At 35.4% G+C, this 21,161-nt stretch overlaps 1 protein-coding gene across 11 annotated transcripts in view; it reads right to left on the reverse strand.

Moving 5' to 3' along the window:
• Window positions 1-21,161, reverse strand: part of SENP7 (SUMO specific peptidase 7) — a 184,679-nt gene that overhangs the window by 31,216 nt on the left and 132,302 nt on the right. For all 11 annotated transcript variants that reach the window (XM_059874759.1, XM_005201227.5, XM_025001795.2 and 8 more), the window contains 5 exon segments: window positions 17,632-17,813; window positions 14,626-14,965; window positions 13,081-13,238; window positions 10,152-10,298; window positions 4,143-4,176 (listed from right to left, as the gene is read on the reverse strand). In XM_059874759.1, coding sequence (XP_059730742.1) covers window positions 4,143-4,176; window positions 10,152-10,298; window positions 13,081-13,238; window positions 14,626-14,965; window positions 17,632-17,813 — 861 coding nt within the window.

Here is a 21,161-nt window from a genome sequence, read left to right on the forward strand (position 1 = left end):
CATGCAATGTTTTTCAAAAATATTATTTATAGCACATTTCAATAAACTTGGCTGAAATACCTAAACACTATTATTAGAGTAAAAAAGATCATATAAATTAGAAAGGGCTAAATAATTATTAAATGGTAATAAAAAGTAGGAAGTTAGCCTCTCACCATTATATGATCTCAGACTATCTTATCAATGCAGTAAACTAAGCACAGTGTAACTAAGAAAATTATATAATTCTATTTTGGTCAATACTATCAACCAAGATTCCAAATGCTATCATAAGCCACTTAACACCTATTTCCCTTCTAAAACATTTATCCAAAGATTCTCAAGAGTAATATGAGCTTCTGAAGGATCTAGGATAATTTTTTTTTTGGAGGCACCGCAGTTTGCAGGATCTCAATTCCCCACCAAGGATTAAACCTGGACTATGGCAGTAAAATTAAATTATTTTTAATTAAAATTTTAAATTAAGAAATTAAAAGACGCCTACTCCTTGAAGAAAAGCTATAACCAACCTAGACAGCATATTAAAAAGCAGAGACATTACTTTGCCAACAAAGGTCCGTTTAGTCAAAACCATGGTTTTTCCAGGAGTCATGTATGGATGTGAGAGTTGGACCCATAAAGAAAGCTGAGCGCCAAAGAACCATGGTGTTAGAGAAGACTCTTGAGAATCCCTTGGACTACAAGGAGATCAAACCAGTCAATCCTAAAGGAAATCAGCCCTGAATATTCATTGGAAGGGCTGAAGCTGAAGCTCCAATCATTTGGCCACCTGATGCAAAGAACTGACTCACTGGAAAAGACCCTAATGCCAGGAAAGACTGAAGGCAGAAGGAGAAGGGGACGACAGAGGAAGAGATAGTTGGATGGCATCACTGACTCAATGGACATAAGTGAGCAAGCTTCGGGAGTTGGTGATGAACAGGGAAGCCAGGCATGCTGCAGTCCATGGGGTCACAAAGAGTCGAACATGACTGAGCGACTGGACTGAACTGAACTGAATGGCAGTAAAAGCCCAGAATCCTAACCACGAAGCAACCAGGGAATTTCTAGGATGAAATCTCTTAAAATTTTCCGAGGTTTTACTGCTCAAAATTTTGAGGTAATCTGAATTAACACTTTTCCCTTTCATTTAGTGAAAAGAATCTCCTGGAAGGACCTTATTTTGTAACTCAAAGACACATACAAAACTGGTGTAAAGAAGTCCTGAGGTCATCTGGTTCAACTGTGAGAAAACAAGTAGCTGAACTAGGAATATAAATATCAGTTAAGTACAATCCCAAGACTGTTACCTATCTGAAATAAATCTCTTACTACTCCTCCCCCTGTTTTTTCCTGGCACAGTGCTACTCAAAATGCAACATTCTCAGCTTGCAACATTGCCATCAGCCCGGAAGCAATTGGAAATACAGAATTCAGGCCCCACACTGGATATACAGAATCAAAATCAGCACTTAGAGAAAAATAAAAAAATAAACAGGTAATCCAGATGAACGTTAAAGTTTGAAAAGGATTTTACAATGAGCATTCAAATACTCATTAACTTGTCATCTTAATGTTTTCCAAGATAGCTATTCTATTCATTTTTTCTTTATTTCTTTCCCATTTCCTCCTTCCTTCCGCTATTCTTTTCTTCCATTATTTCATTTCTTCAGGTTTTTTCCTTGTTCTCTTTCTGGATTTCTATTTCTCTTCTGTGCCTGTCCATATGCATGCCTGCCTGACTTGCTCTCTTTCTATCCTGTCATGTCTTATTCTAACCTACCTCCCCTCTTCTTTTACTACTTACTGGCTCCTTTTTTTTTTTTTGTATGTCTTTTTTTAATTGAAATATAGTTGACATATAATATTAGTTTCAGGTTACAACATAATGGTTTGATTTTTGCATACATTATGAAATGATGACCATAATAAGTTTAATAACCATCTTTCTCCCTATAAAGTTATTATAATATTACTTACCATATTCCTTATATTGGAGATTATATTTCTGGGGCTTATTTATTTTAAATAAATTTATTTTGCCTTATTCACTTAATTTTGTCCAGCTCCCCATCACCCTCCTCTCTGGCAACTAGCTGCTTGTTCTGTTTATATATGAGTCTGCTTCTCTTTTATTTTTAGATTCCACATACAAGTGTGATCATACAGTATTTGTTTTTGTCTGCCTCATTTTGCTAAGCATAGTACCCACTAGATCCACCCATGTTGCCACAAATGGCAAGATTTCATTTTACAATGGTTGAGTAATATTCCATATATCTCGCATCTTCTTTATCCATTCATCTATCAATAGACACTTAGGTTGCTTCCACATATGTTTGCTTGGCTACTGTGAATAACGAATGCTGCAGTGAATACTGGGGGTGCATGTACTTTTTCAAAATAGTGGTTTGTTTTCTTAGAGTAAATATCCTGAAGTGAAATTTTTGGGTCACACAGTTCTATTTTTAATTTTCTGACCAACCTCCATACTATTTTCCATTGTGGCTGCATCAATTTACATTCTGAATGTATGCCAACAGTGCAAGAGGGTTTCCCTTTTTTCTGCATCCTTTCCAACACTTGGCTTCCCTAGTGGCTCAAACGGTAAAGAATCTGCTTGCAATGCAGGATACCCAGGTCTGATCCCTGGGTCAGGAAGATCCCCTGGAGAAGGGAATGGCAGCCCACTCCAGTATTCTTGCCTAGAGAATCTCATGGACAGAGGAGCTTGGCAAGCTACAGTCCATGGGGATGCAAAAAAAGAATCAAACATGACTGAGCAACTAACACTTTCCAACACTTGTTATTTGCTGTCATTTTGATGATGGCCATTCTGACCGCATGAGGTGGTATCTTGCTGTGGTTTGGATTTGCATTTCACTGACAATCAGTGATGTTGAGTATCTTTTCATGTATCTGTATGTCTTCTTTGGAAAAATGTCTGTTCAGGTCCTCTGCCCATGTTTTAGTTGTTTGTTCCATTGATGTTGAACTGTATGCATTCTTTATATATTTTGGATATGAACTCTTTATCAAATATATGATTTTCAAATATTTTCTCCCATGCTGTACACCTGAAATTAATATGTTGCATGTCATTTATACCTTTATTTTAAAAAAAGAATTTGAGAGGTAGCTCTGTTGCATAGATCTTTATCTACAGATTATAGCACTATCTTTTATGAAATTTTCTTTTGAATCACAGGTCTTTGTTTCTTCTAAATAGCTAATGTTATATTGTTCCATAATAACTTATTAAAATTTCCTAATTAAAAATATCAGGGTGTGTATATACACACACACACACATATACATATTCTAATATATTACATATGCCTTATACATTCTTACTACTTATAGTAGCTTCCTAATCATTATATTTATTCTAATAATACATAGTTGTAGATTCTGTACATGGTATATGGGAAGAGTCCAACTAAAGTTACTTCAATCTCATCTTCAGTCTGGGGAAGGTTTCTTCTTCCCCAGTTCATTTCTGAAGTGCTATCTGTATATATTTTTCTTGCTCATTCTTTTCATAATTTATTCTCTAAAGAGACTGTTCTCTGTTGCTTATTATTAGTTCTCTTAGTGTTGTTTATTCTGAAAGGTTTTTATTTGGGAAGAGAATGAGAAACCTCAGTCTCCACAAATTACAGGTACATTTTCTAATCCACTTTGTACTTTATCTAATCCATTAGATAAAAGTGTACTTTATCCACTTTTTCTAATCCACAGGTACTTTATCTAATTCATTAGGTAACAAATGGTATAAATGCTCTTTCTTAATCCCTATGCAAAGCCATTTACATGGTTGTGTGCAACACTAAAAATTTTCTTCATTCTTAACTTACAGTTTCTATTTTCATCCATTTTTATATATCAAAACTCTCACTATAAAAACTATTTTTCTTATCCCTTAATATTACTTTAAGTCATTAAAATAATATACCATTTTAAGTGTTACAAAATATTTTAACTCCTTTGGAAGCTACTAAAATAGTGTTAGGTTGAAACACATTATTAATCTTACATTTATGCAAATTCTATAGTGGAAAAAAGTATGAAAAACTAGTTGCAGAAATACTTCAGAATTTTTGCTGACCAGTTTTATACTCAAAATTACAGTGAAAAGAGGTCATAAGACAATGATAGCTTACCTTGAAATGGGATCTTAATATACTTTGTTGTGAACTAAAGAAAAAACAAAAAAGCAAAACAGGAGTTACCACTCAAAATGTGTTACTATTCAAATTTTTCAAAAAATTGTTCTTCTTTAAACCACAAGTAAGTAATCAAAGTCTATGTACTAAAAGTCATAAATCTTTTCCTCTTAAACTAAGAAGATATTTCATTGTAAATACTTTGTCTTACAGAAGTTTAAGAACCCTGTGCAAGGAATTTAATTTTCAATATGCTCATTTATAAAACCAGTAAGACTATACGTAATATATTTTCAAAATGTTTCCAGAATATTTAAGGAAGAAATAAGATAAAGTCCAAAAGAACTGCCAAGAGACCTCAGAGTATCAATGATTTTGGTTAATTAACTACAAAGCAGAATTTGATTCTTATCTCTGTTGACATTCCCAGGATTCATTTTTCTTTGTTTCATGTTATACATTTCCTTCTGACTGAGATTCAGCAAGGTTCCCGCTCATTCCACTACATCTGTGCCAAGACACTAAATTTTCTCTAGGTATCTTTTGTATATATCTGATCTCCTTAATTGTTGATTTTATAATAAACTTTCAAGAGTTATGGAGCACCTAAATCTTACGTGTACCATCTAAAATAGAGGTCCCTTCAAGTCTGTCAAATTAATTCATGCCTATTGATTTGTTACTTGGTTAGGTTTCCCTTTTGATCAATACATTTATGAAACTGTTGACCAAATCAGGGATATAGCCTGTGAGCAGAAAACAAAATTTAAAATGGTGTTGGTACAGGGGTACCTAAATTAACTACCAACAAAGTTCCAAATAAGTAGCAAACAATGTTTGGTGAAACCACAGGTTTACTATGCCTCTTTTTTTTTCTAATTAAAAATTTTTTTCATGCTGTAGTTTCCCAAATATAAAACTCACATTTCATTGTGTTAAGTTAGCCACTAAAGCAAAATTTGAGCAAAAGGACAAATGGGGTTCAAATGTTGCCTCTCTTATCCCTACTACTTTTTATAAACAATAAGTAGGTAAACTTAGGCAACTTACTGAACCTCTCAGCTCTAGGTCAGAACATTAATCAAGAGGAGCTATCATCATTAGACTCTAGCATCTGATTCAGTATGTTATCTAATCTGATTTAGTCAAATACATCTTATTACTATGTCACTTTCATGTAACTGCTGTATATTTCGTGTATATACCCCTTGCTAAATTCTTTCTGACATGTTTCACTGGGTCATTAATCTCATAAAATATATCTTAGCAATTGTAAATAATGAGCTATAGAAAATGAATATAAGAAGTGTTTGCTATTAAGATTTTACAGTCATTACTATGAAATTATGAATTAGAAGTAGTACATCTATATATCTGGCTGCTGCTTTCTACATTATTGTTTCCTTCTCCCACCATAAGCAACCTTGTCCTATCAAAACTTTCAACTTGGCAAGAATTACATACTCATTTTGCCTTTTTCAATGACTAAGCCAACATGCAACCTTCCCAAAGTCAAAGCCCTGAATGCAGCAAAAAACTGAATCCCTAGTTAAGAAATCAGAAAGATGTTCTTGTGGCAATAAGGTAATCCCAAGTTCTCTGAAATCATACCATATCTATTTAAACTTAAAAATAAAGCTGAACATAAGAGATTTTTTGTAACTTCTAACAACAGCCAGTACAGTTTTTTTAATATATACTTAATAAACATTTTTCCTATTATTAACAAAGTTAAGATCTAAAAAATTAAATGTGCAGCATTCTCTACTGCAGCATTCTCAACATTATAAAAAAAAAAGGCAATAATAACTTAAATGTACCACTCTAAAATAATGGCTCTAACTTATATAAGAGTTTCCCACTACAGGTATTTCTCTAGTGCAGCTCAACTGTAACTGTCATGACAGAGAACAATATCTCCAGCATCCATAACAATACACAGCAGATACTCATTAAAGATCTGGAAAATGACTAAGTTTAATTCTCTAATATACTATCCCCTCCCAAAAAATAAGACGTTCTTTACCTTATAAGTTATATAGAATATGATAAACTCTGTCTGAACAAGAATATATATTAAGTTTTTTGAAAAGCTTGAAATTTTTAAGACTTTTACGTTTTTCCTGTTTTATGTTATTCATTATATTTTTCAACCTTAAAACTTCTTAAAATCCCTCCATAGTAACATAACTGTTTTAATTTTTGAAGAATTCCTCTCAACCTTTCTTCACACACATATATTTTACCTGCATATATTTACTTTAATTTACTAAACCACATTCCTATAATCAGACATTTAAGATTTTTTGTTTTTAATTAAAGTCTGCATTCCAATAGACATGAGACAAATGTTTAAGACCTGCTTTATGACATTTATTGAATATCTGCAGTCCTATATTACTTGTAATAGCAAAATACTGGGGACAACTGCAATGTCCAACAGTCAGGAATTCAGAACAATCCAATCATTCCAAAATAGGTAGGTGAATTAATTTAATGTGATTATGGTAAGTTAGAAAACAGTATGCAGAATGGACTGCTCTGGTGGCTCAGTGGTAAAGAATCTGCCTGCCAGTGCAGGAGATGCAAGTTCAGTCCCTGAGTCAGGAAGATCCCCTGGAGAAGGAAATAGCAACCCACTCCAGTATTCTTCCTGCGAAATCCCGTGGCCAGAGAAGTCTGGCAGGCTACAGTCCATGGGGTCACAAAAGAGTCAATTAAACAACAATATATAATGCTACATCCTTTGGTTTTAAAGATATACAGTTAATATGGAGAATACAGAATGATGTAGAGTTACTACTAATTGTCTCTGGATAAGCAAGATTACAGGTATTCTTCAAATTGTTCCTTTATTCATTTGTGGATTTCCCTGGTGGCTCAGCTGGTAAAGAATCTACCTGCAAGGCAAGAGACCTGGGTTTGATCCTTGGATTGGAAAGATTCCCTGAAGAAAGGAAAGGCTGCCCACTACAGTATTCTGGCCTATACAACTTCATGGACTGAACAGTCCATGGGGTGGCAAAGAGTCAGACACGACTGAGCGACTTTCACTTTATTCATTTGTAGTTTTTTGTTTGGTTTTGGTTTTTGCCCATAACAAGTCTACCTGAGTGTATAATAGCATAATTAATACACTAATTAATGAAAACCCACTGAGGAATATTTATGTTAAATTTTTCTCCCTTAACTAATCAGTTACTATAACATATTTAGGTTACCTAATTTTTGGCCATTACAAAGAACTCTACAGAAAAAACTGGTCAAACCTGGGTTTTAAATGAAAAAGCTAAAAAGTAAGGGGAAAAATTAAGAAAAAGTGAACAAAATTTCTTAAAGTAATTTTAAAAATCAACCTAGGCATATCAAAAGCATTAATATCTGAAAATTAGTGATCAGAGAAGATACATTTTAAACAGAATTGCTGTGATGTTTTCAATCAAAGCAATTTTAACTATATCATAAGCTACCACTATGGGTACTTCCCAGAATTTGTACACGGTTACTCTGTTGGGATAATAGAGTGCATGGTACATGGTCACCAAGTAAACATATACTTCACGTCTTAAATCATATACTGTCCTCTCTGTGATGTCTTCCCTGACTGCTCCAGCCAGAGGAAAGGAGAGATCATGTCTTAACATTTTTATATTCCCTACCCTATCTATAAGACAGTGAAATATTGCTAAATCTTCTAGGAAAATACTTGAATTATAATTTGATATAGTCAATTCAACTAATGTTTATAAGTGCCTATTTAAGTGTGAGCCATTTATGTAAAGTATAAGAGGGAGTAAAATATGGTTCCTCATCACAAGATGCTTAAAGTCTAATAGAGAGATCTAGGCAAGAATACAAACAAAAACACAAAGAATCAATCTTACAACAGATGTACAAACAAAGTGCTGTAAGTACACAGTAAAAGGAGAAGTTAATTCTGGCTAGGAAGAAGAAATCAGGAAAGGTTTTCGGGAAGAGGAGGTATTTCAGATAAGCCTTAAAATATTTTAACAGGCAGAAAAAAGTAGTGAGAAAATATAGAGAACTGAGCAAAATCTAGCATGGCTTTCATATATAAAATGTGAGGCATTAATATTGAAAAGAAAGTGGAAAAATAAGAGGAACTATTCCTGGATATCCTTAAAGTAACAAGTTTAGGAATTTGGAGAGCTCTGTTGTTGTTCAGACACTTGGTCGTCTAAGACTCTTTGCGACCCCATAGACCGCAGAGTGCCGCGCTTCCCTCTTCTTCACCATCTCCCAGAGCTTACTCAAACTCATGTCCATTGAGTTGGTGATGCCATCCAACCATCTCTTCCTCTGTCATCCCCTTCTCCTCCTGTCTTCAATCTTTCCCAGCATTAGGGTCTTTTCTAATGAGTCAGTTCTTTACATCAGGGGACCAAAGTACTGAAGCTTCAGCTTCAGCACCAATCCTTCCAATGCATATTCAGGATTGATTTCCTTTAGAATTAACCAGTTTGATCTCCTTGCAGTCCAAGGGACTCTCAAGAGTCTTCTCCAATACCACAGTTCACAAGCATCGATTCTTCAGCACTCAGCCTTCAGCACTCAAATCCACACGTGACTACTGGAAAAACCATAGTTTTGACTATGTGGACCTTTGTTGACAAAGCAATATCTGTTTTTTAATATGCTGTCTAGGTTTGTCATAGCTTTTCTTCCAAGGAGCAAGCATCTTTCTATTTCATGGCTGCAATCACCATCTGCAGTGATTTGGGAGGCCAATAAAATAGTCTCTCACTGTTTCCATTGTTTCCCCATCTATTTACCATGAAGTGATGGGACCAGATGCCATGATCTTAGTTTTTTAAATGCTGAATTTTAAACCAGCTTTTTCACTATCCTCTTTCACCTTCATCAAGAGGCTCTTTAATTCCTCTTCACTTTCTGCCATAAGGGTGGTACCATCTGCATATCTGAGGTTATTGATATTTCTCACAGCAATCTTGATTCCAATTTTGATTTTGGCAGCATGAATCCAGAAGATTCTTGCTTCATCCAGCCGGTATTTTGCTGGAGAGCCTGGAGGGCTGCAGTCCATGGGGTCGCAAAGAGTCAGACACAAGTGAGCAACCAAGCACAGCACTCTGCATATAAGTTAAATGAGCAGGGTGAGAATATACAGCCTTGACATACTCCTTTCCCTATTTGGAACTAGTCTGTTGTTCCATGTCCGGTTCTAACTGTTGCTTCTTGACCTACATACAGATTTCTCAGGAGGCAGGTCAGGTGGTCTGGTATTTCCATCTCCTTAAGAATTTTTCACAGTTTGTTGTGATCCACATAGTCAAAGGCTTTAGCATTGTCAATAAAGCAGAAGTAGATGTTTCTCTGGAATTCTTTTGCTTTTTCTATGATCCAACAGATGTTGGCAATTTGATCTCTGGCTCCTCTGCCTTTTCTAAATCCAGCTTGAACATCTAGAAGTTCTCAGTTCACACACTATTGAAGCCTAGCTTGGAGGATTTTGAGCATTGCTTTGCTAGTATGTAAAATTAAAGCAATTGTACAGTAATTTGAACAATCTTTGGCATTGCCCTTCTTTGGGGTTGGAATGAAAACTGACCTTTTCTAGTCCTGTGGCCACTGCTAAGTTTTCCAAATTTACAATAATTTAAACTCAGTTTATAATAATTTAAATTAATAAAATAAGATTCACTCTTTTTGCTATCAATTATACTCCAAAGAAATATTTACTTTACCATCAAATAAGTGTTAGAACCCAAAGAATATCAGTGTTGCACATGATTCTTTTCATACATAATCTTCATTAGAGTAGTCAGATTAGAGACATGATTTTAGGGCATTCCTCTACAGTTTCAAAATTTCCTATTTAAAGATATGTTTCAAAACAGATATATTAACATATTCAAAATGTCCTATATAAACTAATATCAATTCCATTTTCATTTGCACTAAAGAGGCAATCTGAAAATTGACCTTGCCCAAAAGCAAAACTAAAGAAAAAATATATATACTTACTGTAACACAACCTTTAGAAGCTCCTTTTATTTTACCAATATAAACAGAAGTAAATATAAAATCCAGTTGTAGATCCATCTCATTCTTAGGTATAAGACAGGAAATGTTTTCCATGACAGGATTATATGAACATAATTCAGATGAAGTCTATCAACAAAAAAATTATAAAATGCATGTAATGCTAAGTATTATATAAATGTTGACAATGATTTTTTAAGTCATATACGTCTTTAAATTATCATTAATGAGTTTGTGAAGGATTTTACACTGTTCTTACTGTCAAGAAACAGTTATCTAGATTTTTCCCTTAAAAAGTATGATTTACTTTGATAAAATTACTCTAGTTGAATTCTAAATTAATTCCATAGGGCCTACAATACAGAAATACATCCTTCTCTGTATCAAATTCATGATTTTAAATTCAGTATTCCCTAATGGGCTTTATTTATTTTTAACTCAACAAAAATAAATTAAGATTTATATAATGTTTAGTTTAACATGCGTTTTTAAATATCTCTTCTAGTCACCAGAACAACCCCATAGGGCAAGTTATTTTTTTATTTATGCATTTCATAAGTAGAGCTAATAGATGTTTGGACTGGTTAAGTGACTTGCTTAAAATAACACTGCTACTAAGAAGCAAAACTAAGACAAATCAGCTTTCTATCTGCAGGTCAAGGGATATTTCAAGCATATAAAATTGTTTCTATAAACCAAGATGATGCTGTTAGCTATTGCATTCTTAGTGCACAAGAAGGGATATAACTGCCTAAGAAGCACTGATATATCAAATCTATATGATTTACTATGTGCACTATGTCTCAAAAATCATTCCACTTCTCCTCAAAAAATTCACAACTCTGCTTTTAAGTTATAATAGACGACCAGGCAGTATCAACAGCAGCAATTTTCCATGATCTCTTCTGAGTTCTACAATGCTTTCAGATGACTTTTTCAATTCCATATTTGCATAGCTGTTGCACATTATGCCTCTTTAACCTTGATATTGCTAATGACCAAATAAACCACGAGTAGAGCAATTATTGGAGAAGGCAATGGCACCCCACTCCAGTACTCTTGCCTGGAAAATTCCATGGACAGAGGAGCCTGGTAGGCTGCAGTCTGGGGCTGCAAAGAGTCGGATACGACTGAGCGACTTCACTTTCACTTTTCACTTTCTTGCATTGGAGAAGGAAATGGCAACCCACTCCAGTATTCTTGCCTGGAGAATCCCAGGGACAGGGGAGCCTGGTAGGCTGCCGTCTATCGGGTCGCACAGAGTCGGACACAACTGAAGCGACTTAGCAGCAGAGTAATTATGCATGGGTATTCACTCTCCTACCTCTAGAAAACGCTGATTAATCTTCACCTCAAACATGCGCTCTACTCGTTATTTTTAATCCAGCTCACAATGCCATTTATCTGCTTAACAGAATTTTTTATCATTCTCATCTTTTATTGTTTACTGTACTCTTCTTATCCCTTAAGCAAAAAAGGGGGAATCTAATCAACTACAGATGGTTCTAATTAGTCAAATAACTGTGTGTTTTAAGTGATAAATTGAGAAGAGGAGTTATAAAAAATTCCTTATTGGGTCTCACAATTGGTAAAGACTAACTGCCTTTTAAAAATGGTCAATCCATACTTCTAACAACTTCATTTAAAACTGGAAACAAGGAAGGGTGCAGAGGTATATTCTGCCTAACAGATCTTGGTAGATCTCTATGTTATTTACTGCTTGGCTGTGATCATATGTTGTCAGCTCTACAAGGGATATAATTTTCCTTTAACATGATCATTTCATACTGCACTGTTAATTTACATGCTGCCAAGGGAACTGCAGTTCATTTAGAATTTTGAACGCATTATCAACACTTTTAATTACAAATACAGCTACACTATCAGGTAGGCTGCTGGCCCAGATGGGCAACAATTGCTACATTTTAACAAAAATTCACAACACAACTACTGAGGTGATTTCTGTATGAAGTAACAAATGCAACAGAAACACCCATGAAATAATAATCAACCTATCAGACTGTTTTCATTGAACTGACTAAATTCTTCATCACACTCTACAGAATAACAGTCTTTGCATTATTCAAAAACAATTAACATAAGTTAACCATAATTCTGCACTGGTAGTGACTGACAATCATTTCTTTAAAACAGGAAAATCAGAAGCTGATAATATGAATGAATACTGACAATAAATAACTTGAACCTTACTTTAGAGCTATACTCTTCTAAGACGTATGTCAAAAACACCACTGGCTGACATTAAACCAACACACACTTCCACTTCTGTAAGAAGGAAGAGACAAAGGACTTATCAAACTGATAGGTTTGTGACACTTTTCTAAATGCTTTCATATGTTGTTTCATTTAATACTCAAAATAATCTTGTGAAATAGGTGTTATCACTCTCATTTAGTATATAAGTAAACAGGCTTAAAGTTAAGGGACTTGTCCAAATGGCAGATCCAAGATCTGAACACAGCTCTGTATAGCTCAAGATGTCAGGTTCTTTCCTCTATATCACGCTTTTTTAATAGCATGTGAGGAAAAGGAATAATTCCACGTAGCCCTTGTACTACAAAACTACACAAATACCAGAAACCATTTCATTCTATAAAATATTTTGATAAAGTACTTAAATGTCCAATGAGAAACCAAAAAGAGAATATTTGAGTCAGAATATTTAGACTGAAAAAATAAAACTGACCAAAAGAAAAATGATATTAAGCCTTTCACTTCAAAATAAAGACAATTATATGCTTCCCTCAAACTAATACAAAAGTTATCTTAGAATTCAAACTAAGAAATATGTTATTTTTACATAATATTCTGCTTGATGAAACAAAAAAATAGTCATTAGCCAATAGTGTATATTTCACTGTTAATCTGTGAGAAGACAGAAATAAATTACCTGTACAGACTCACAAGTAATCAATGGTAGTTCTGACACTACTGGTTCAGAAGTACTCTCACTTTCATGAGAAATGGCATCATCCTGCTTAGGCTGTAATTTAAGAATTTCTGAACTTTTCTGTTCAGTGGGTCCTTCTTCATCACTAGAAACAACAACTAAAATGGAAAAATGTACTTTTTTTAATGTGTCACAATAATCACATATAAAAAGAGAATTTTCTAACTCATGCAATGTATCTTTAATAATTCCACTGAACTGAATAATCTAACTTTATTCAGTTTCGATAGTAGCCCATCATTCATTATCTGATTTATGCTGCTACTGCTGCTGCTAAGTCGCTTCAGTCGTGTCCGACTCTGTGCGACCCCATAGATGGTAGCCCACCAGGCTCTGCTGTCCCTGGGATTCTCCAGGCAAGAACACTGGAGTGGGTTGCCATTTCCTTCTCCAATGCTACTTGCATACAATGTTTTCACATCAGTGCTATTATTTGGCAGTTATCTGCAACCTTACTCTCTGGAGGAAGAAGGTATTTTAAAATAGATAAAGCCATTAGGATAACTTAGGAACAGATTCTAGTTCTAATAATATATTATTGCCATCATTCTCGGAGAAGGCAATGGCACCCCACTCCAGCACTCTTGCCTGGAAAATCCCATGGACGGAGGAGCCTGGTAGGCTGCAGTCCGTGGGGTCGCTAAGAGTCAGACATGACTGAGTAGCTTCGCTTTCACTTTTCACTTTCATGCATTGGAAAAGGAAATGGCAACCCACTCTAGTATTCTTGCCTGGAGAATCCCAGGGACGGGGGAGCCTGGTAGGCTACCGTCTATGAGGTCGCACAGAGTCGGACACGACTGAAGCGACTTAGCAGCAGCAGCAGCCATCATTCTAAATTGTACTTTAAGTCCTGTTACATTAGTTTCTTCTAGGAGGAAGAAATGAATGGCAAGGGAAAAATGTGGGAGACTAGTCACTAGATATCCTTTAGAACCTTTTTTGTACCATGTGACTGTATCAAATACTTGAAAATTAAAATCAAAATTAATGACAATAAATAAATAGCACTTAAACTCTCTGTACTTCAGTTCAATCAATCAAAATGACAATAATGGTCCTTACAGATTTGTGCCAAAAAAACCCCAAAAAACTGATGAGATACTGATGAGTACACTAATAAAAAAAAATTACTTCTGCTTCCAAGTACTCCATTCCTTACCTAAATCAATACTACAAAATTAATGACATCCCAAAACTCCAAGTCTTTTTTTTCCTGAAGGTAATATATTCCTGAATATATTTCCTGAAGGTAATATATTCCTGAATATATTTCCTGAAGGTAATATATTCCTGACCTGAAGGTAATATATTCCTGAATATATTTCCTGAAGGTAATATATTCCTGAATATATTTCCTGAAGGTAATATACACGGATGTAATAAATAACACAGTGCCTCAGCAAAATTTCTTTGACAGAAGAAATAAAACAACTAAGCAGAGTAGAGACAATTAATAGCTTTTATTATCCTCATGTTACTTACTTGGTTCAGCAGAGATAAATGATAGGTTCCCTTCACTGTGTTCACTTAAAACAGGTTTTTCTATTGTGTTCAATTCATTCTCATCCTTCACAACTAGAGTAGAATTCCCCACAGTATCAGAGGAAATAGAGCTCTCAAAAGTTTCCATGGCTGAACATCCAGAGGTCATTTGAGGAGAAGCACTCAAAGCCAACTCCTGACCACAATCTGAGGGTAGTTGAGCAAAATCACTTTCTATGGATTCATATGTAACTTCTTCAAACAGTTTTGGATCCTCATGATAGTTTTCACTTGACTTTTCCAACTCAGTGAATACTGCTGGGTCATTTTCTTGCTCTTTCTGAACATAAATAAATGCATATGAAAATCAGCATTTTTCAAATTTAGCTAACATGAAGAATCTTTTTTAAGTTTAAATTCCTATAAAAGTAAAAATACTATATCATTTCTATAATTATAGGAATAGAAAAGTACACAATTACACTATATTACTTGCAAAAGTCTCTCAAGTATTAATATACAGATATAAAGCTTGGTCTATCCAATCAGATGCCTAAATAGTTTTTAAAAGGATGGGAAGGGGAAACACCCATATTTACAAGTGGTTCAGAAGGGTCCCACAATCTAAGTCAACTTTAAATAAGAGAAAAATTTTTTACAGCTTTACTTTGCAAAAGAGGCCATTTGACATTATGTGACTTTAGTTACAAGAGCAAAAAAAATAAAAACTTAGGATAACAATATGAAAAATTAAGAAAATCAATCACTGCCTTCATATCTCTCAGTTCAGTCGCTCAGTCATGTCCAACTCTTTGTAACCCTATGGACTGCAACACATCAGGCCTCCCTGTCCATCACCAACTCCTGGAGTCTACTCAAACACATGTCCATTGAGTCGGTGATGCCATCCAGCCATCTCATCCTCTGTCGTCCCCTTCTCCTCCTGCCTGCAATCCCTCCCAGCATCAGGGTCTTTTCCAATGAGTCAACTCTTCGCATGAGGTGGCCAAAGTACTGGAGTTTCAGCTTCAGGATCAGTCCTTCCAATGAACACCCAGGACTGATTTCCTTTAGGATGGACTGGTTGGATCTCCTTACAGTCCAAGGGACTCTCAAGAGTCTTCTCCAACACCACAGTTCAAAAGCATCAATTCTTCGGCACTCAGCTTTCTTCACAGTCCAACTCTCACATCCACACATGACCACTGGAAAAACCATAGCCTTGACTAGACAGACCTTTGTTGGCAAAGTAATGTCTCTGCTTTTGAATATGCTATCTAGGTTGGTCATAACTTTGTTTCAAGGTGTAAGCGTCTTTTAATTTCATGGCTGCACTCACCATCTGCAGTGATTTTGGAGCCCCCAAAAATAAAGTCTGACACTGTTTCCACTGTTTCCCCACCTATTTCCCATGAAGTGATGGGACCGGATGCCATGATCTTCGCTTTCTGAATGTTGAGCTTTAAGCCAACTTTTTCACTCTCCTCTTTCACTTTCATCAAGAGGCTCTTTAGTTCCTCTTCACTTTCTGCCATAAGGGTGGTGTCATCTGCATATGTGAGGTTATTGATGTTTCTCAAGGCAATCTTGATTTCAGCTTGTGCTTCTTCCAGTCCAGCGTTTCTCATGATGTACTCTGCATGTAAGTTAAATAAGCAGGGTGACAATATACAGCCTTGACGTACTCATTTTCCTATTTGGAACCAGTCTGTTGTTCCAAGTCCAGTTCTAACTGTTGCTTCCTGACCTACATATAGGTTTCTCAAGAGGCAGGTCAGGTGGTCTGGTATTCCCATCTCTTTCAGAATTTTCCACAGTTTATTATGATCCACACAGTCAAAGGCTTTGGCATAGTCAATAAAGCAGCAATAGATGTTTTTCTGGAACTCTCTTGCTTTTTCCATGATCCAGCAGATGTTGGCAATTTGATCTCTGGTTCCTCTCCCTTTTCTAAAACCAGCTTGAACATCTGGAAGTTCATGGTTCACATATTGCTAAAGCCACACATCTCCTTTACCATATAAATCTAAATCATGTTTATAATTATAACTCAAAGGCACTGCAAAGTCCTGAAATGCCTTGTGAATCAAAGGACTCAAAAAGCTATCTCCAAAAAACAAAAAGCTATCTCCTTACACTTTTATTGTTAACTATACACTAAGTTTTTGAAACTAAGTAACGTATGCATTAAGTATTATAATTTCTGCAACAGATTTCCTAAACTCTGGAAAAAAAGAAGTCTATAGCAACTGGAAGTAAACTACTACTGATAAAATAGTCTGGTAATAATTTCACAGACCAAGTGAAAAGCAATTGGCTAGATAGTATGACTATTATGTGGTTAAAATAAGACAGAGAGAAGAAATACATCTGTAGGACATATAACAAACCACTAAATATAAAGGCTGGTATCAGAGGAGAAATAGTTTAAACTTTTTTACTTGTTAATAATATAGTTAGCACTCTGTATGTGCCGGTTCCACCAACTGTGGGTTCCACCAACTGCAAATGGAAAATATTTCCAGAAACATAATTCTAGGGATTTACAAAAGGCAAAACTTTAATTTATCATGCACAGGCCACTATTTACATAGCATTTATTTTTCACATCCATTTATGTAACATTTACAATGTATTAGTTGCAAGCAGTCTAGAGATGATTTAAAATGTACAGGAAGATGCAGATTATATGCAAATATTAAACCCTTTAATATAAGAGATTTAATTTAAACGTCTATGGATTTGGTATATCCAAGGTCCTGAAACTAACATACTGTAGATACTCAGTGATGACTGTATTTGAAATTTGTTCCCATAACTATTACTGCAAGAAAAATATTTTAAGTTGCATTTAAAGTATTAAAAAAAAAACAGAATCAAAAAATAGGCAAAGAAAAAAGTCTGATGATAAAATCAGAAAGCTAGAAGAACATTATTTGGTCACAGTCAATTCATTTTTATCATAGGACAAATTATTTCATATGACATCTAAATACCTCTACTTACTGTCTGTTCTGCTGACTTATACAGAGAAGCAGGATTATGAGTATCAGGTAAATTACTTCTAAGCCTTTTCTTTCTCTTCCTGGAAATCAGAGTGGGTTCCATTCTTGAAACAGAATTTGTATCATCCTTGTTTCTACTCCCCACTTCAAGATGGTCACAATCTCTACTTCCACTACTGAGGTCTAAAAAACAAGAGAGACATTTTTGGCCAAAAAGTACAGAAAGGATCCTCTTCAGAAGAGCTCAAAGAAAATCATCAAAATTGCTATACTACTCTCAGAGCTAGTTTTTTTAAACTCTACTGTTAAATAAGCACACCAACATGAATAAATATAAAGACACATCCCATCTTAAACTGCATTCACAAAGCAAATGTTCATTGTACAAAAAATATGAGATAAAGGAAATATATTAAAAGGTAGTATTAGTAACCAAAGTAAAGCAATCAAACCATATTTTGCTTTTGCTATAATTGCATTTGACTATGATAAAGAAAAGTCTTAATAAAATTTTGAAAATTAGTGTCTTAAATGCTTTTTAAATTCACTGTCATTTTAGAAATTACAACTAATTTAGACACTGGTTTTCTTTTTTAAATGTAAGTTTAATACATATATTTAGTAACTGAAAAGGGACAATAATTTGAAACAGTAGAGTACTGATCACTGCTCTCTTAAAAGAAGCCAAAATATTTCTCCTCAGCAGACAATTGTGGTATGTAATCATTCATAAGGCAATCAATTACTTTCAGTTTATTTCTTTTTTGAAAAAAAATCAAGACCTTTAATTTTAAATCTCCAATAAATCTATTACCCTACAGAAAAGGAGGGGCCTCCCTGGTTGGCTTAGATGGTAAAGAATCTGCCTGCAATGCAGGAGACCTGGGTGCAAGCCCTGGGACGGGAAGATCCTTTGGAGAAGGAAATGGCTACCTACTCCAGCCTTCTTGCCTAGAAAATTCCAAGGACAGAGGAGCCTGGCAGAGTCCATGGGGTTGCAAAGAGTCAGACATGACTGAGCGACTAACATGTTATCACAGAAAAGGAAGTGCTACCTTTTTAAAGTCAACAAAGTATTATTATGAAATGCATTTCAAGTATTATCAAACATGCATAGTATTTCAGTTATCAAATATATGTACTATACAAAAATACGTTCCAGAAGGTTCTACCTAAAGTTATCCTAACTAACTGAAGATTATCCTGAATTTTTTTGCTTTCTGAATTATATCATATAAGTACCAACTCAGATATTATACCATTTTATATAAGAGATTTAAGCATTTATGGATTTGGTATGTCCAGGGTGCTGGAATTCACACAAAGCAAGTCCCAAAGCAGCTTCCTTGAATTCATAAACTTAAACCCATGTAACACTGACTGTTCTGACCACTTCATTTACTCAACACTACACACCTTCTATTCAAATTACTCTTGCTCTTACTCTAGCTTTATAAACATCTAACAACTAACATTCATAATACTTCTTTTTCATTGCTTAAAATTAAGGCAGGCATGGGGACAGGACTGAGGCCAAAAACTCAAACCATGAACAGTCTTCCAAATTCCAAAGACAACTCTTAACTCTCTCCCCCAGAAAAATAAACTACCCCCAAATGATCAACACAGTATTTTGAAAATCACAATAAATTTTATTTGCAATTCTATAAACTGTAATGGTTTCTTTTGTAAACTGTAAGCAGTGAAGGACAGGGAAACCCAGCGTGCTGCAGTCCATGGGGTCACAGAGAGTAGGCCATGACTGAGCAACTGAACAACAAAAACTAAAAAGGTAGTCAAATATAATTTCTACATATAATACTGGATCAAGCTATAATTTTGAAACATAAATACTACAGCAAAAGAAACTGATGCAGGATTAGCTCAAGATGGCAGAGTAGTTGGACAAGAGCTCATCACCTCCTTTTGAAAACATCAAAATCACCACTGAACAACCACCAACAAAAAAATGCTCAAATCCACCAAAAAAGGATACCCAACATCCAAAGACAAAAAGGAGTTCTCAGTGAGATGGTAGGAGGGGCACAATCACAATAAACTCAAGTTTCATACCCACAAGGTGGATGACTCAAAAAGGGGAAAACAATTTAACTACTGAAGTGAAAATTCGGAGCCCCACACCAGGCTTCCAAACCTGGGGGTCCAGCAACAGAAGGAAGAGTCCCCAGAGAATTTAACTATGAAGGCCAGTAGGGTTTGATCACAGGTTTTTCACAGGACTAAGTGAAACGGAGACTCCACTCTTAAAGCGCGCATACAAAGTCTGTGCAAACCAGAACCCACGGTCAAAAGGCAGTAACTTCATAAAGAGACTGGGCAGACTTAACTGCTAGTATTGAAGGGCCTACTGGGGAGGCCTGGACTCAATGAAAGGGAAAAGAACACTGGCAACAGCAGTTCTAAATGACACACTAGACCAGGTGGACTTAACTGCTATCTACAGACCATTCCATCCAAAAGCAGAAGAATACACATTCTTCTCATGTGAAAATGGAATATTCTTTGCATTGAACACATGCTGGGCCACAAAGAGAGCACCAGTAAATTTTAAAACACTAAAATCATATCAAGCATCTTTTCCAACCAAAACACTATGAGATCAGAAATAAACTATGAGAAAAAAAAACTAAAAAAAACAAGCATGTAGACTAAATATGCTATTAAACAGTCAATATAACACTGAAGAAATTAAGTTCAGTTCAGTCACTCAGTCATGTCCCACTCTTTGCAACCCCATGGACTGCAGCATACCAACTGCCCTGTCCATCACCAACTCCTGAACCTTGCTCAAACTCGAATAAATCGAATTAGTGATGCCCTCCAGTCATCTCATCCTCTGTTGTCCCCTTCTCCTCCTGCCTTCAATCTTTCCCAGCATCAGGGCCTTTACCATTGAGTCAGCTCTTCGCATTGGATGGCCAAAGTATTGAAGCTTCAGCTTCAGCATCAGTCTTTCCAATGAATATTCAGGATTGATTTCCTTTAGGATTGACTGGTTGGATCTCCCTGCAGTCCAAGGGACTCTCAAGAGTCTTCTCTAACACCACAGTTCAAAAGCATCAATTCTTCGGTGTTCAGCTATCTTTATGGTCCAACTGTCACATCCATACATGACTACTGGAAAAACCATAGCTTTGACTAGATGGACCTTTGTCAGAAAAGTAATGTCTCTGCTTTTTAATATGTTGTCTGGTAGGTCATAGCTTTTCTTAAATGGAGCAAGCATCTTTGAATTTCATGGCTGCAGTCACCATCTGGTACAGTGATTTTGGAGCCCAAAAAAATAAAGTCTCTCACCGTTTCCATTGTTTACCCATCTATTTGTCACGAAGTAATGGGACCAGACACCATTATCTTAGATTTTGAGTACTGAGTTTTAAGCCAGCTTTTTCACTCTCCTCTTTCACTTTCATCAAGAAGTTCCTCAGTTCCTCTTCATTTTCTGCCATAAGGGTGGTGGCATCTGCATATCTGTGGTTATTGATATTTCTCCCGGCAATCTTGACTCTG

Source organism: Bos taurus, chromosome 1 (genome assembly GCF_002263795.3).
Source record: "Bos taurus isolate L1 Dominette 01449 registration number 42190680 breed Hereford chromosome 1, ARS-UCD2.0, whole genome shotgun sequence".
NCBI classification, from domain to species: Eukaryota; Metazoa; Chordata; class Mammalia; order Artiodactyla; family Bovidae; genus Bos; species Bos taurus.